We start from the raw sequence: 17,557 nt of genomic DNA, 5'->3' as shown, positions 1-17,557 counted from the left end.
TGTTTCCAGGTTTTAAATCATTAAGTTAGCATATCATATAGATATAGAACATGTGTTTAGTTGATTTTAAAAGTCAATTTAGAAGGATTAACTTTTGTTTGCGAACAAGTTTAGAATTAACTAAACTATGTTCTAGTGATTACAAGTTTAAACCTTCGAATAAGATAGTTTTATATGTATGAATCGAATGATGTTATGAACATTATTACTACCTTAAGTTCCTTGGATAAACCTACTGGAAAAGAGAAAAATGGATCTAGCTTCAACGGATCCTTGGATGGCTCGAAGTTCTTGAAGCAGAATCATGACACGAAAACAAGTTCAAGTAAGATCATCACTTGAAATAAGATTGTTATAGTTATAGAAGTTGAACCAAAGTTTGAATATGATTATTACCTTGTATTAGAATGATAACCTACTGTAAGAAACAAAGATTTCTTGGGGTTAGATGATCACCTTACAAGATTGGAAGTGAGCTAGCAAACTTGAAAGTATTCTTGATTTTATGTAACTAGAACTTGTAGAATTTATGAAGAACACTTAGAACTTGAAGATAGAACTTGAGAGAGATCAATTAGATGAAGAAAATTGAAGAATGAAAGTGTTTATAGGTGTTTTTGGTCGTTGGTGTATGGATTAGATATAAAGGATATGTAATTTTGTTTTCATGTAAATAAGTCATGAATGATTACTCATATTTTTGTAATTTTATGAGATATTTCATGCTAGTTGCCAAATGATGGTTCCCACATGTGTTAGGTGACTCACATGGGCTGCTAAGAGCTGATAATTGGAGTGTATATACTAATAGTACATACATCTAAAAGCTGTGTATTGTACGAGTACGAATACGGGTGCATACGAGTAGAATTGTTGATGAAACTGAACGAGGATGTAATTGTAAGCATTTTTGTTAAGTAGAAGTATTTTTATAAGTGTATTGAAGTCTTTCAAAAGTGTATAAATACATATTAAAACACTACATGTATATACATTTTAACTGAGTCGTTAAGTCATCGTTAGTCGTTACATGTAAGTGTTGTTTTGAAACCTTTAGGTTAACGATCTTGTTAAATGTTATTAACCCAATGTTTATAATATCAAATGAGATTTTAAATTATTATATTATCATGATATTATCATGTATGAATATCTTTTAATATGATATATATACATTAAATGTCTTTACAACGATAATCGTTACATATATGTCTCGTTTAAAAATCATTAAGTTAGTAGTCTTGTTTTTACATATGTAGTTCATTGTTAATATACTTAATGATATGTTTACTTATCATAGTATCATGTTAACTATATATATATATATCCATATATATGTCATCATATAGTTTTTACAAGTTTTAACATTCGTGAATCACCGGTCAACTTGGGTGGTCAATTGTCTATATGAAACATATTTCAATTAATCAAGTCTTAACAAGTTTGATTGCTTAACATGTTGGAAACATTTAATCATGTAAATATCAATCTCAATTAATATATATAAACATGGAAAAGTTCGGGTCACTACAGTACCTACCCGTTAAATAAATTTCGTCCCGAAATTTTAAGCTGTTGAAGGTGTTGACGAATCTTCTGGAAATAGATGCGGGTATTTCTTCTTCATCTGATCTTCACGCTCCCAGGTGAACTCAGGTCCTCTACGAGCATTCCATCGAACCTTAACAATTGGTATCTTGTTTTGCTTAAGTCTTTTAACCTCACGATCCATTATTTCGACGGGTTCTTCGATGAATTGGAGTTTTTCGTTGATTTGGATTTCATCTAGCGGAATAGTGAGATCTTCTTTAGCAAAACATTTCTTCAAATTCGAGATGTGGAAAGTGTTATGTATAGCCGCGAGTTGATGAGGTAACTCAAGTCTGTAAGCTACTGGTCCAATACGATCAATAATCTTGAATGGTCCAATATACCTTGGATTTAATTTCCCTCATTTACCAAATCGAACAACGCCTTTCCAAGGTGCAACTTTAAGCATGACCATCTCTCCAATTTCAAATTCTATATCTTTTCTTTTAATGTCAGCGTAGCTCTTTTGTCGACTTTGGGCGGTTTTCAACCGTTGTTGAATTTGGATGATCTTCTCGGTAGTTTCTTGTATAATCTCCGAACCCGTAATATGTCTATCCCCCACTTCACTCCAACAAATCGGAGACCTGCACTTTCTACCATAAAGTGCTTCAAACGGCACCATCTCAATGCTTGAATGGTAGCTATTGTTGTAGGAAAATTCTGCTAATGGTAGATGTCGATCCCAACTGTTTCCGAAATCAATAACACATGCTCGTAGCATGTCTTCAAGCGTTTGTATCGTCCTTTCGCTCTGCCCATCAGTTTGTGGATGATAGGCAGTACTCATGTCTAGACGAGTTCCTAATGCTTGCTGTAATGTCTGCCAGAATCTTGAAATAAATCTGCCATCCCTATCAGAGATAATAGAGATTGGTATTCCATGTCTGGAGACGACTTCCTTCAAATACAGTCGTGCTAACTTCTCCATCTTGTCATCTTCTCTTATTGGCAGGAAGTGTGCTGATTTGGTGAGACGATCAACTATTACCCAAATAGTATCAAAACCACTTGCAGTCCTTGGCAATTTAGTGATGAAATCCATGGTAATGTTTTCCCATTTCCATTCCAGAATTTCGGGTTGTTGAAGTAGACCTGATGGTTTCTGATGCTCAGCTTTGACCTTAGAACACGTCAAACATTCTCCTACATATTTAGCAACATCGGCTTTCATACCCGGCCACCAAAAATGTTTCTTGAGATCCTTGTACATCTTTCCCGTTCCAGGATGTATTGAGTATCTGGTTTTATGAGCTTCTCTAAGTACCATTTCTCTCATATCTCCAAATTTTGGTACCCAAATCCTTTCAGCCCTATACCGGGTTCCGTCTTCCCGAATATTAAGATGCTTCTCCGATCCTTTGGGTATTTCATCCTTTAAATTTCCCTATTTTAAAACTCCTTGTTGCGCCTCCTTTATTTGAGTAGTAAGGTTATTATGAATCATTATATTCATAGATTTTACTCGAATGGGTTCTCTGTCCTTCCTGCTCAAGGCATCGGCTACCACATTTGCCTTCCCCGGGTGGTAACGAATCTCAAAGTCGTAATCATTCAACAATTCAATCCACCTACGCTGCCTCATATTCAGTTGTTTCTGATTAAATATGTGTTGAAGACTTTTGTGGTCGGTATATATAATACTTTTGACCCCATATAAGTAGTGCCTCCAAGTCTTTAATGCAAAAACAACCGCGCCTAATTCCAAATCATGCGTCGTATAATTTTGTTCGTGAATCTTCAATTGTCTAGACGCATAAGCAATCACCTTCGTTCGTTGCATTAATACACAACCGAGACCTTGCTTTGATGCGTCACAATAAATCACAAAATCATCATTCCCTTCAGGCAATGACAATATAGGTGCCGTAGTTAGCTTTTTCTTCAATAACTGAAACGCTTTCTCTTGTTCATCATTCCATTCAAATTTCTTCCCTTTATGCGTTAATGCAGTCAAGGGTTTTGCTATTCTGGAAAAGTCTTGGATGAACCTTCTGTAGTAACCAGCTAGTCCTAAAAACTGGCGTATGTGTTTCGGAGTTTTTGGGGTTTCCCACTTTTCAACAGTTTCTATCTTTGCCGGATCCACCTTAATACCTTCTTTGTTCACTATGTGACCGAGGAATTGAACTTCTTCCAACCAAAATGCACACTTTGAAAACTTAGCGTACAATTCTTCCTTCCTCAATACTTCTAACACCTTTCTCAAATGTTCACCGTGTTCTTGGTCATTCTTTGAGTAAATAAGTATGTCATCAATGAAAACAATGACAAACTTGTCAAGGTATGGTCCACACACTCGGTTCATAAGGTCCATGAACACAGCTGGTGCATTAGTTAAACCAAATGGCATGACCATAAACTCGTAATGACCGTAACGTGTTCTGAAAGCAGTCTTTGGAATATCATCTTCTTTCACCCGCATTTGATGATACCCGGAACGTAAGTCAATCTTTGAATAAACAGACGAGCCTTGTAGTTGATCAAATAAGTCGTCGATTCTCGGTAGTGGGTAGCGGTTCTTGATGGTAAGTTTGTTCAACTCTCGGTAGTCGATACACAACCTGAATGTACCATCTTTCTTCTTGACAAACAAAACAGGAGCTCTCCACGGTGATGTGCTTGGTCGAATGAAACCACGCTCTAAAAGTTCTTGTAATTGGCTTTGCAGTTCTTTCATCTTGCTGGGTGCGAGTCTGTAAGGAGCACGAGCTATTGGTGCAGTTCCTGGTACAAGATCTATTTGAAATTCAACGGATCGATGTGGGGGTAATCCCGGTAATTCTTTCGGAAATACATCGGGAAATTCTTTTACAATGGGAACATCATTGATGCTCTTTTCTTCAGTTTGTACTTTCTCGACGTGTGCTAAAACAGCATAGCAACCTTTTCTTATTAGTTTTTGTGCCTTCAAATTACTAATAAGATGTAGCTTCGTGTTGCCCTTTTCTCCGTACACCATTAAGGGTTTTCCTTTTTCTCGTATAATGCGAATTGCATTTTTGTAACAAACGATCTCTGCTTTCACTTCTTTCAACCAGTCCATACCGATTATCACATCAAAACTCCCTAACTCTACTGGTATCAAATCAATCTTAAATGTTTCGCTAACCAGTTTAATTTCTCGATTCCGACATATATTATCTGCTGAAATTAATTTACCATTTGCTAATTCGAGTAAAAATTTACTATCCAAAGGCGTCAATGGACAACTTAATTTAGCACAAAAATCTCTACTCATATAGCTTCTATCCGCACCCGAATCAAATAAAACGTAAGCAGATTTATTGTCAATAAGAAACGTACCCGTAACAAGCTCCGGGTCTTCCTGTGCCTCTGCCGCATTAATATTGAAAACTCTTCCGCGGCCTTGTCCATTCGTGTTCTCCTGGTTCGGGCAATTTCTAATAATGTGGCCCGGTTTTCCACATTTATAACAAACTACATTGGCATAACTTGCTCCGACACTACTTGCTCCGCCATTACTCGTTCCGACACCATTTGTTCCTTTCGTTCTATTAACCCCTGGTCCGTAGACCTCACACTTCGCCGCGCTATGACCATTTCTTTTACACTTGTTGCAAAATTTGGTGCAGAACCCCGAGTGATACTTTTCACACCTTTGGCATAGCTGCTTCTGATTGTTGTTGTTGTTGCGGTTATTATTGTTGTTGGGATGATTGTTGTAGTTGCTGTTGTTGTTGTTGTTGTTGTTGGGCCGTTTATTGTAGTTGCGATTGATGTTGCGATTGTTGGGATAATTGTTGCGATTATTGTTGTAATTGCTGTTGTTGTTGTATTGGTGATTCTTATCACCGTTTTCCTCCCACTTTCTTTTGACTTGCTTCACATTGGCCTCTTCAGCAGTCTGTTCTTTAATTCTTTCTTCAATCTGGTTCACTAGTTTGTGAGCCATTCTACATGCCTGTTGTATGGAGGCGGGCTCGTGTGAACTTATATCTTCTTGTATTCTTTCCGGTAATCCTTTCACAAACGCGTCGATCTTCTCTTCCTCATCTTCGAATGCTCCCGGACACAATAGGCACAATTCTGTGAATCGTCTTTCGTACGTGGTAATATCAAATCCTTGGGTTCGTAACCCTCTAAGTTCTGTCTTGAGCTTATTGACCTCGGTTCTGGGACGGTACTTCTCGTTCATCAAGTGCTTGAATGCTGACCACGGTAGTGCGTACGCATCGTCTTGTCCCACTTGCTCTAGATAGGTATTCCACCATGTTAACGCAGAACCTGTGAAGGTATGCGTTGCGTACTTCACTTTGTCCTCTTCAGTACACTTACTTATGGCAAACACCGATTCGACCTTCTCGGTCCACCGTTTTAATCCGATCGGTCCTTCGGCTCCATCAAATTCCAAAGGTTTGCAGGCAGTGAATTCTTTGTAGGTGCATCCTACACGATTCCCTGTACTGCTAGATCCAAGGTTATTGTTGGTATGTAGCGCAGTCTGTACTGCGGCTATGTTTGAAGCTAGAAAAGTACGGAATTCCTCTTCATTCATATTCACAGTGTGTCGAGTAGTCGGTGCCATTTCCTTCAAAATAGTCAAATGGAACAAGTTAATCATACAGAATATTAAGAGTAGTTAATAGTATTTCGTAGCATAATATGAACTCATTTATAAAAGCTTTTTCTTCATATTAGCGTTTTATAAGTTTAAATTCGGGTAGTACCTACCCGTTAAGTTCATACTTAGTAGCTAATATACAATTCAACTACTACAATTCTATATGAAAAACTGATTATAATAATATTTCGCGTTCAAACTTTTACACAATATTTTACAAACTTACAATACCGCTTATTTTACATATAGCATGAAATATAGCACACAATAAATTTGATACAAGATGGTTGTGAAGATAATTCTAGCTAGTGCACAAGTCGTTCAGCAAAGGAAAAAAGACACGTAATTCATACGTCCAGAAACAAGTCATGCATTCTGGTTTTACTAGGATTACTTCCCATCCTTGGTCTTGTGGAACATAACCGTTATGGCCGTTGATAAGACAGCGTGTTGTAACGTCGTCAAAGGGACGAGGGTTACGTAATGTCCAACAGTCCCATAACAATCTAAAAACCTCATTTCTTACCCCAATTACCGACTCCGTCACTTGTGAAAACGTTTTGTTTAATAGTTGTAGCCCGATGTTCTTGTTCTCACTTTAGTGAGAAGCGAACATTACTAATCCGTAAGCATAACATGCTTCTTTATGTTGCATGTTAGCCGCTTTTTCTAAATCACGAAGTCCAATATTCGGATATATTGAGTCAAAATAATTTCTTAACCCATTGCGTAAAATAGCATTTGGGTTCCCCGCAATATATGCGTCAAAGTAAACACATCGTAACTTATGGATTTCCCAATGTGATATCCCCCATCTTTCGAACGAAAGCCTTTTATAAACCAAGGCATTCTTGGAACGTTCTTCGAATGCCTTACAAACTGATCTCGCCTTAAATAGTTGTGCCGAAGAATTCTGACAGACTCTAGACAAGATTTCATCCATCATGTCTCCGGGTAGGTCTCTTAAAATATTGGGTTGTCTATCCATTTTGTGTTTTTATACTGTAAAATAGACAAGAGTTAGATTCATAAAAAAAATACTTATTAATACAAGCAATTTTTACATATATCATAAAGCATAAGCACACTATATTACATATATTACACCACACGAATACAACTATCTTATTCCGACTCGCTTGTTTCTTCTTCTTCGGTTTTGGTTCGTTTTGCCAAGTTTCTAGGGATATATGATGTTCCCCTAATACGAGCCGTCGTTTTCCACATTGGTTTAGAAAAACCTGGTGGTTTAGAGGTTCCCGGGTCATTGTTACAACTTAAGGACTTCGGGGGTTGACGATACATATAAAGTTCATCGGGGTTGGAATTAGATTTCTCTATTTTTATGCCCTTTCCCTTATTATTTTCTTTTGCCTTTTTAAATTCAGTAGGGGTAATTTCTATAACATCATCGGAATTCTCGTCGGAATCCGATTCATCGGAGAATTGGTAATCCTCCCAATATTTTGCTTCCTTGGCGGAAACACCATTGACCATAATTAACCTTGGTCGGTTGGTTGAGGATTTTCTTTTACTTAATCGTTTTATTATTTCCCCCATCGGTTCTATTTCTTCATCCGGTTCCGATTCTTCTTCCGGTTCCGATTCTTCTTCCGGTTCCGACTCTTCTTCCGGTTCCTCTTTGGGAACTTGTGAATCCGTCCATGAATAATTCCAATTTATATTTAACTCTTCATTATTATTAGGTGAGTCAATGGGACTTGTTCTAGAGGTAGACATCTATCACATAATATCAAACGCGTTAAGAGATTAATATATCACATAATATTCACATGTTAAAAATATATAGTTTCCAACAAAATTTGTTAAGCAATCATTTTTCAAGTAAACACGGTCGAAGTCCAGACTCACTAATGCATCCTAACAAACTCGATAAGACACACTAATGCAAAATTCTGGTTCTCTAAGACCAACGCTCGGATACCAACTGAAATGTCCCGTTCTTATTGATTAAAAACGTTCCATATTAATTGATTTCGTTGCGAGGTTTTGACCTCTATATGAGACGTTTTTCAAAGACTGCATTCATTTTAAAACAAACCATAACCTTTATTTCATCAATAAAGGTTTAAAAAGCTTTACGTAGATTATCAAATAATGATAATCTAAAATATCCTGTTTACACACGACCATTACATAATGGTTTACAATACAAATATGTAACAACAAAATAAGTTTCTTGAATGCAGTTTTTACACAATATCATACAAGCATGGACTCCAAATCTCATCCTTATTTAAGTATGCGACAGCGGAAGCTCTTAATAATCACCTGAGAATAAACATGCTTAAAACGTCAACAAAAATGTTGGTGAGTTATAGGTTTAACCTATATATATCAAATCATAATAATAGACCACAAGATTTCATATTTCAATACACATCCCATACATAGAGATAAAAATCATTCATATGGTGAACACCTGGTAACCGACATTAACAAGATGCATATATATAAGAATATCCCCATCATTCCGGGACACCCTTCGAATATGATATAAATTTCGAAGTACTAAAGCATCCGGTACTTTGGATGGGGTTTGTTAGGCCCAATAGATCTATCTTTGGGATTCGCGTCAATTAGGGTGTCTGTTCCCTAATTCTTAGATTACCAGACTTAATAAAAAGGGGCATATTCGATTTTGACAATTCAACCATAGAATGTAGTTTCACGTACTTGTGTCTATTTTGTAAATCATTTATAAAACCTGCATGTATTCTCATCCCAAAAATATTAGATTTTAAAAGTGGGACTATAACTCACTTTCACAGATTTTTACTTCGTCGGGAAGTAAGACTTGGCCACTGGTTGATTCACGAACCTATAACAATATATACATATATATCAAAGTATGTTTAAAATATATTTACAACACTTTTAATATATTTTGAGGTTTTAAGTTTATTAAGTCAGCTGTCCTCGTTAGTAACCTACAACTAGTTGTCCACAGTTAGATGTACAGAAATAAATCGATAAATATTATCTTGAATCAATCCACGACCCAGTGTATACGTATCTCAGTATTGATCACAACTCAACTCAAACTATATATATTTTGGAATCAACCTCAACCCTGTATAGCTAACTCCAACATTCACATATAGAGTGTCTATGGTTGTTCCGAAATATATATAGATGTGTCGACATGATAGGTCGAAACATTGTATACGTGTCTATGGTATCTCAAGATTACATAATATACAATACAAGTTGATTAAGTTATGGTTGGAATAGATTTGTTACCAATTTTCACGTAGCTAAAATGAGAAAAATTATCCAATCTTGTTTTACCCATAACTTCTTCATTTTAAATCCGTTTTGAGTGAATCAAATTGCTATGGTTTCATATTGAACTCTATTTTATGAATCTAAACAGAAAAAGTATAGGTTTATAGTCGGAAAAATAAGTTACAAGTCATTTTTGTAAAGGTAGTCATTTCAGTCGAAAGAACGACGTCTAGATGACCATTTTAGAAAACATACTTCCACTTTGAGTTTAACCATAATTTTTGAATATAGTTTTATGTTCATAATAAAAATCATTTTCCCAGAATAAAAACTTTTAAATCAAAGTTTATCATAGTTTTTAATTAACTAACCCAAAACAGCCCGCGGTGTTACTACGACGGCGTAAATCCGGTTTTACGGTGTTTTTCGTGTTTCCAGGTTTTAAATCATTAAGTTAGCATATCATATAGATATAGAACATGTGTTTAGTTGATTTTAAAAGTCAAGTTAGATGGATTAACTTTTGTTTGCGAACAAGTTTAGAATTAACTAAACTATGTTCTAGTGATTACAAGTTTAAACCTTCGAATAAGATAGCTTTATATGTATGAATCGAATGATGTTATGAACATAATTACTACCTTAAGTTCCTTGGATAAACCTACTGGAAAAGAGAAAAATGGATCTAGCTTCAACGGATCCTTGGATGGCTCGAAGTTCTTGAAGCAGAATCATGACACGAAAACAAGTTCAAGTAAGATCATCACTTGAAATAAGATTGTTATAGTTATAGAAGTTGAACCAAAGTTTGAATACGATTATTACCTTGTATTAGAATGATAACCTACTGTAAGAAACAAAGATTTCTTGAGGTTAGATGATCACCTTACAAGATTGGAAGTGAGCTAGCAAACTTGAAAGTATTCTTGATTTTATGTAACTAGAACTTGTAGAATTTATGAAGAATACTTAGAACTTGAAGATAGAACTTGAGAGAGATCAATTAGATGAAGAAAATTGAAGAATGAAAGTGTTTGTAGGTGTTTTTGGTCGTTGGTGTATGGATTAGATATAAAGGATATGTAATTTTGTTTTCATGTAAATAAGTCATGAATGATTACTCATATTTTTGTAATTTTATGAGATATTTCATGCTAGTTGCCAAATGATGGTTCCCACATGTGTTAGGTGACTCACATGGGCTGCTAAGAGCTGATCATTGGAGTGTATATACCAATAGTACATACATCTAAAAGCTGTGTATTGTACGAGTACGAATACGGGTGCATACGAGTAGAATTGTTGATGAAACTGAACGAGGATGTAATTGTAAGCATTTTTGTTAAGTAGAAGTATTTTTATAAGTGTATTGAAGTCTTTCAAAAGTGTATAAATACATATTAAAAAACTACATGTATATACATTTTAACTGAGTCGTTAAGTCATCGTTAGTCGTTACATGTAAGTGTTGTTTTGAAACCTTTAGGTTAACGATCTTGTTAAATGTTGTTAACCCAATGTTTATAATATCAAATGAGATTTTAAATTATTATATTATCATGATATTATCATGTATGAATATCTCTTAATATGATATATATACATTAAATGTCTTTACAACGATAATCGTTACATATATGTCTCGTTTAAAAATCATTAAGTTAGTAGTCTTGTTTTTACACATGTAGTTCATTGTTAATATACTTAATGATATGTTTACTTATCATAGTATCATGTTAACTATATATATATATATATCCATATATATGTCATCATATAGTTTTTACAAGTTTTAACATTCGTGAATCACCGGTCAACTTGGGTGGTCAATTGTCTATATGAAACATATTTCAATTAATCAAGTCTTAACAAGTTTGATTGCTTAACATGTTGGAAACATTTAATCATGTAAATATCAATCTCAATTAATATATATAAACATGGAAAAGTTCGGGTCACTACAATATGTTCGAGCCAGGCATAGGCATTTATTTTTTGGAATCTTTCTTGGGGTAGCCATTATTATTATTATTGTTATTATTATTATTATTTGTATCCTAACTATTATTATTATTATTATTATTATTATTATTATTATTATTATTATTATTATTATTATCATTATCATTATTATTATTATTAGAACGATATTATTATTAAAAGAAACATTTTTAGTAAAATTAGCATATTTTTAAAGCTATTATTAAAATTATCATTTACATTTTTATTATTACCATTAATACCATCTTTGTTATTATTATCTTTAATCTAGTATTATTACAATTATTGATTTAACAAATAAATGATCTTTATATAAAAATATATACCCATAATTTAACTATACTAATATCCTTACTCATTTAAAATATATAAGATGAATATATTTAATCAGATAACGAAACCTATAAATTATATATATATAAATTTATTTGAATACAATAATATGTGTTAATATATATAAATGTTATAGGTTCGTGAATCCGAGGTCAACTCTGCATTGTTCAAAGTCGTCATATGTATTTTTACTACAAAATACAGTACTGTGAGTTTCATTATTCCCTTTTTATATACATTTTTGGGCTGAGAATAAATGCAAATGCTTTATTAACTGTTTTACAATATTTATATGCGTGAGTTTCATTTGCTCCCTTTTACTCTTTACGTTTTTGGGCTGAGAATACATGCAAATGCTTTATTAACTGTTTTACAATATTTATATGTGTGAGTTTCATTATTCCCTTTTTATATACATTTTTGGGCTGAGAATACATGCAAATATTTTATTAACTGTTTTACAATATTTATATGTGTGAGTTTTCATTTGCCTTTTTACTCATTACATTTTTGGGCTGAGAATACATGCACTGTTTTAATAACTGTTTTACAATATTTTTATGCGTGAGTTTCATTATTCCCTTTTTTTATACATTTTTGGGCTGAGAATACATGCAAATATTTTATTAACTGTTTTACAATATTTATATGTGTGAGTTTTCATTTGCCTTTTTACTCATTACATTTTTGGGCTGAGAATACATGCACTATTTTAATAACTGTTTTACAATATTTTTATGCGTGAGTTTCATTATTCCCTTTTTATATACATTTTTGGGCTGAGAATACATGCAAATGCTTTATTAACTGTTTTACAAAATTTAGATGCGTGAGTTTCATTTGCCCCTTTTACTCTTTACATTTTTGGGCTGAGAATACATGCAAATGCTTTATTAACTGTTTTACAATATTTATATGCGTGAGTTTCATTAATCCCTTTTTAAATGCTTTTGCAATATATATATTTGGGACTGATAATACATGCGCTGCTTTTATAACTGTTTTACGAAATAGACACGAGTAAATGAAACTACATTCTATGGCTGGATTATTAAACCGAATATGCCCCTTATTATTAAGTCTGGTAATCTAAGAATTAGGGAATAGACACCCTAATTGACGCGAACTCTAAAGATAGATCTATCGGGCCCAACAAGCCCCATCCAAAGTACCGGATGCTTTAGTACTTCGAAATTTATATCATGTCCGAAGGAGGATCCCGGAATGATGGGGATATTCTTATATGCATATTGTGAATGTCGGTTACCAGGTGTTCAATCCATATGAATGATATTTTTTGTCTCTATGCATGGGACGTATGTTTATGAGAAATGGAAATATGAAATCTTGTGGTCTATTAAAATTATGAAATGATTATTTATGTCAAACTAATGAACTCACCAACCTTTTGGTGGACACTTGAAAGCATGTTTATTCTCAGGTACGAAAGAAATCTTCCGCTGTGCATTTGCTCATTTTAGAGATATTACTTGGAGTCATTCATGACATATTTCAAAAGACGTTGCATTCGAGTCGTTGAGTTCATCAAGATTATTATTAAGTCATTCATAGTTAGATATATTACAAAATGATATGCATGTCGTCAACTTTCGATGTAATGAAAGATTGTCTTTTCAAAAACCAATGCAATGTTTGTAAAATGTATCATATAGAGGTCAAGTACCTCGCGATGTAATCAACTGTTGTGAATCGTTTATAATCGATATGGACTTCGTCCGGATAGATTAGGACGGGTCCTTTCAAAAATTGTGCTATTTGAGATGTATTGCAACGCTCTCAATAAGCAACCGATGCTCAATGTTTTTCGCTTTTTCGACAGTCTTACCCCACACGATGGCGGGGTGGTATTCATTCCGCGGCCGCCTTGGCGTGATGACTACACCCAAAGATTCGATTGGGAACTGGCGCAGTTCTTTCTTCTTTATTAACAACACTGCCCATAGCGATAGCAACATCATGAAAACTTGGTGTACCGAGATGGACGCCCACGCGAATGATAAAATTACCCCGGATGACTTCGAATAGGAGATCCTCAAGTCAATCAAGAATGCTGGCTTGATTATGCGAGCATACACCAACGTGCCGCTTTATATCGGCGGAGTCTCCATATACTGGCTATGGGGCGACCACAACGCGCTATTGATTGATGAAGCAAACAATGGTATACCGCTTATATTTTTCTTTTGCGCAAAAATGTATTTTATCTTATACTATATTTGTAAAAAAATTTGCGACATCATTTTGCAGAAGTTGAACTTGACCAGCTGATGAGAACAGCGGACGTTAAGCTACAACGGAGGAGGCTGTCACTCTCCACAAAAAATGCATTCTCACTTTAGCCGAGCAAGAAGCAAGTAAGTAATTTTCATTACGCCTAACTGCTTATATTGTGCTGATATTATTACCGCATTCATTAATTTTTTTATTTTCTTATTCGCTTTTAGTTGTGCTTTCAAATTCTGCGGAGGAGCCGGAGCAGTTGTACAATATTGCTGGGACATCCCCGAAGGCATTTTTGAAAGCCCAGGCAATGAAGAATTAAACCTTCCGTCTGGTGCCGAAGCATCAATCCACGAAGAAGATGCCAAAGACGCTGCAGAGGAGGAGCATGCTAACAGACTCTACTGCAAACTCTGCAAGTTTGTGCCGAGAAGCATGAAACGACAATATCGCGCACTTTCATTCGCTGAGGCTGAGAGACAGCAGATAAACAACTGCTTTAATGCCATCTATTTAACCGTAGACAATGTCGAACGGTTCAACAAAATTTCAGACCACTATGATAAAAAGTGCAAAACTGTTGCCTCTCAACGCAGAAAAATTCAAAAGCTTGAGGCTCAACTGAAGAAAACTGCAGATGAAAATTCCGCGCTTAAAAATAGAGCGGAATATGCAGAAAATCAGTTTTCACAGCTTGTCAATTATCTACCCAAGCTTGGCGATAAAGTGATGGATTCGGCGCCCGTGACCGAAAAATTCAAGGCCTATGCTCAAGCAGCTAAGCTCGCAACTCGATGCGAGTTTTATGACCTACTCTGCCAACTTGGCGACCTTTCGCAGCCACTTCCTGCGGACATCGCCAAAGAAATATGTCCAACTGGAGAGGCACAGGAAGTGCTGACCAGGGCGAAGAAGGAGGTTGAAAAGGTCACCATTCCGGCTCTAGAGGAGATTAGCCGGCGGGAAAATGTTACTTTCGAGGACATTAAGGCACTTGAGCTTTAGAATGGTTGTTTAATTTGTAAATTTGTAACCGCAATCATATATTGCATTTTTGTATTTTTGCGCGCTTCGCATAGCGCATTGTTAATGAAAGTATTTACATTTCGCAGTTGCAACTCAATTTATTTATATAGCTCTTTATTCAATATATTCATAATCTAGACTTGTCCTTTGCGATTTCCAACATTTATTATTGTGCACATAATAAGTATGTACTTTCGCGAAACAATCTATACTTGTATAAACTTATACATTATGACTCTTCTAAGTCCTCCAAAACGATTCTTAGGTAATTTATTAGCATTGCGAAGCATCTAAGTATGGAAAGATCAAATACTTAGAAAATTTTATCCTTTCGCAACATTTATTATTTAACAAAAGTGGGCAGTTTCATCACTTGGCTTTAAAGTTAAAATTTTACAAAATATCCGCATTGTTACTGCATAAGTAGGCTGTATCATTACTTAGCGAAATAATGCCATGCATTTTAGAAATTATGCGGACACTTAGTTGCAATTTACATAAGAATTTTCATTCAATGTTTTAAATTAAGCGTTTGCATTCTGCAGAATTATCACTGCGTGTGGCCACACACAGTGTTTTCTGCTTTATATAGAAACAATTGCTAAAACACGAATTCACTTCTTCTTATTCATAATTTTTGAGTAGTAACAGTTCGTAAAAACAACATATCTCAGTGCACACTCAATAAAACATGATAAAATCTTTAACTAATGTTTTTCTACTGCAACATTTACGCTATTTAGCAAGCACCGCATGTCCTTCAATGCCAACACTTTCGCGTGCAGTAATCATCACACAAAGTGGTTCAATTATCACCGAAGTCAGCGTACCGACGCCCTTGCAAGTAGAAAATTTCACCGTTCCATGCAACGTGGATGGTATTGCGCCAAACATGCGTAAAGCAGTGCGCCCAAGAATCATGTTAAGCCTAGACTGATTTCGCATTACATAAAGGTTTAACAAGGCTTGGCGCTTTAGCAATTCATCGCGATCATCTACTAATTCAACTTGCAATTCCAACTGACCAATAGGCCAAGTTGATTCTCCTGAAAAACCAGCTAGCGAAACCGTAATAGGTTTCAGCAAAGCTTTAATATGTGCAGGCAACTTGTTAAAATATTGCTCATACATTACATCCACACTGCTACCAGTATCAACATGCACATTCAGAATTATAATGCCAGTATTCGCAATGCGGCATGAAACCACCACTGGTTTATCAAGATCCGCGCTCAAGTTTATAGGAGGAAAAGTAATAGAGGGACATTGCCAGTTCGCGAATTGGTCAGATACTTGGAACACTGTCATTTCACCTTGAACCTCCACTACATTAATAACCTGAATTTCGCGTAGATTCTCTTTCTTGCTTACCATTTTAACCCCTAGATTCTCCACTGCGGGAGCTTTTCGATCAGTGGCATTTGGCACTTGCGGAGCATTAGACTTTGCGGGCAAGATAATCGCATTTGCAGTACTTGCAGCACCTTGAGCTATTAAATGTTCCAGTTTACCTTGCTCAAATGCCTCCGCAATCAATTCTGCCAAATCTCTACAGCGGTTAGTATCATGACCATAGTCATCATGGAAAATGCAAAACTTGGATTTGTCACGTCTGCTGTTCTCCGCTAAAGGTTGAGGATCAGGAAAAGATCTCGCTACCCTTTCTTGCAAAAGAATTTTCTTAGGCGTTTTTGTTAACATTTGAATGATGTTGAAGGACTCATTATTCCATTTTCATGAAGAATAATGATAGCGACGATTATATCCATGATTATCACTTTGACCTTGATGTCTGTCATTTTGCAGGTAACTACCGCCACCGTTTCACCTTGGATATCCCAAACCGCGAAAATTGTCATTACTTCCATCACAGAAAGAATCATTATCGTCCCGCCAACTTTTATCCTTACCCCATCCACATGCAGGGGTTATAGCACTGTCCTCTCCACCCTGATGTAATCATATGTTTCTTGCTGCACCTTAGCAAAAGTTGGCGGAACATCTCTTCTCAAACGCCGCACAAGCGTTGGATGTCGCTGCGGATTAATGGCATGCAAAAACCCAGAGATTTTTTGATCTTCATTCAAACTTGGTATCTTTTGGCATTCATAGATGTATCGCGTAAGTAATGCATTTAAAGTTTCCTTGTTACCCTGCTTGATGTCATGACATTCGATATGCGTCTTCTTCTGCGGTAAAAGGTTTTAAAACTTCAATAAAAATTTATCGCGAAGATCGATAAAGCCGATAATACTGCGGGCTTGCAAACTATGGAACCACTCCCTTGCTGACCCTTGTAAAACCATTGGAAATACTCGGCACGCAACCGGCTCATCCCAATTATAGATGCTTACCACTCCCTCAAACCGTTGCAAAAAATCCAAAGGGTCAGTTAAGCCCAAGTAAACTCCCAATGTTGCCGGCATAATGGGTGGTGTAATAATCGGGTAATCAGATATATGCTGGACAAACTTATCTGCATCAGTAGTAATCTCAGTCGCCTTTTTTGTGCGGGTATCAGTATTCTCCGCA

The 17,557-nt window shown here is 35.6% G+C and overlaps 1 protein-coding gene across 1 annotated transcript; it reads right to left on the bottom strand.

Moving 5' to 3' along the window:
* Positions 1-15,760: 15,760 nt before the first annotated feature.
* On the bottom strand, positions 15,761-16,726 carry LOC139863544 (uncharacterized). The gene has a single exon (XM_071852166.1). It carries the CDS (start codon positions 16,724-16,726, stop codon positions 15,761-15,763), a length of 966 nt encoding a protein of 321 aa, XP_071708267.1.
* Between the last annotated feature and the right edge of the window lie 831 nt (positions 16,727-17,557).

This window comes from Rutidosis leptorrhynchoides, chromosome 8, assembly GCF_046630445.1.
Source record: "Rutidosis leptorrhynchoides isolate AG116_Rl617_1_P2 chromosome 8, CSIRO_AGI_Rlap_v1, whole genome shotgun sequence".
Lineage (NCBI taxonomy): Eukaryota > Viridiplantae > Streptophyta > Magnoliopsida > Asterales > Asteraceae > Rutidosis > Rutidosis leptorrhynchoides.
The sequence above is the reverse complement of the archived record's forward strand: the minus strand, read 5'-3'. Positions and strand labels throughout refer to the sequence as shown.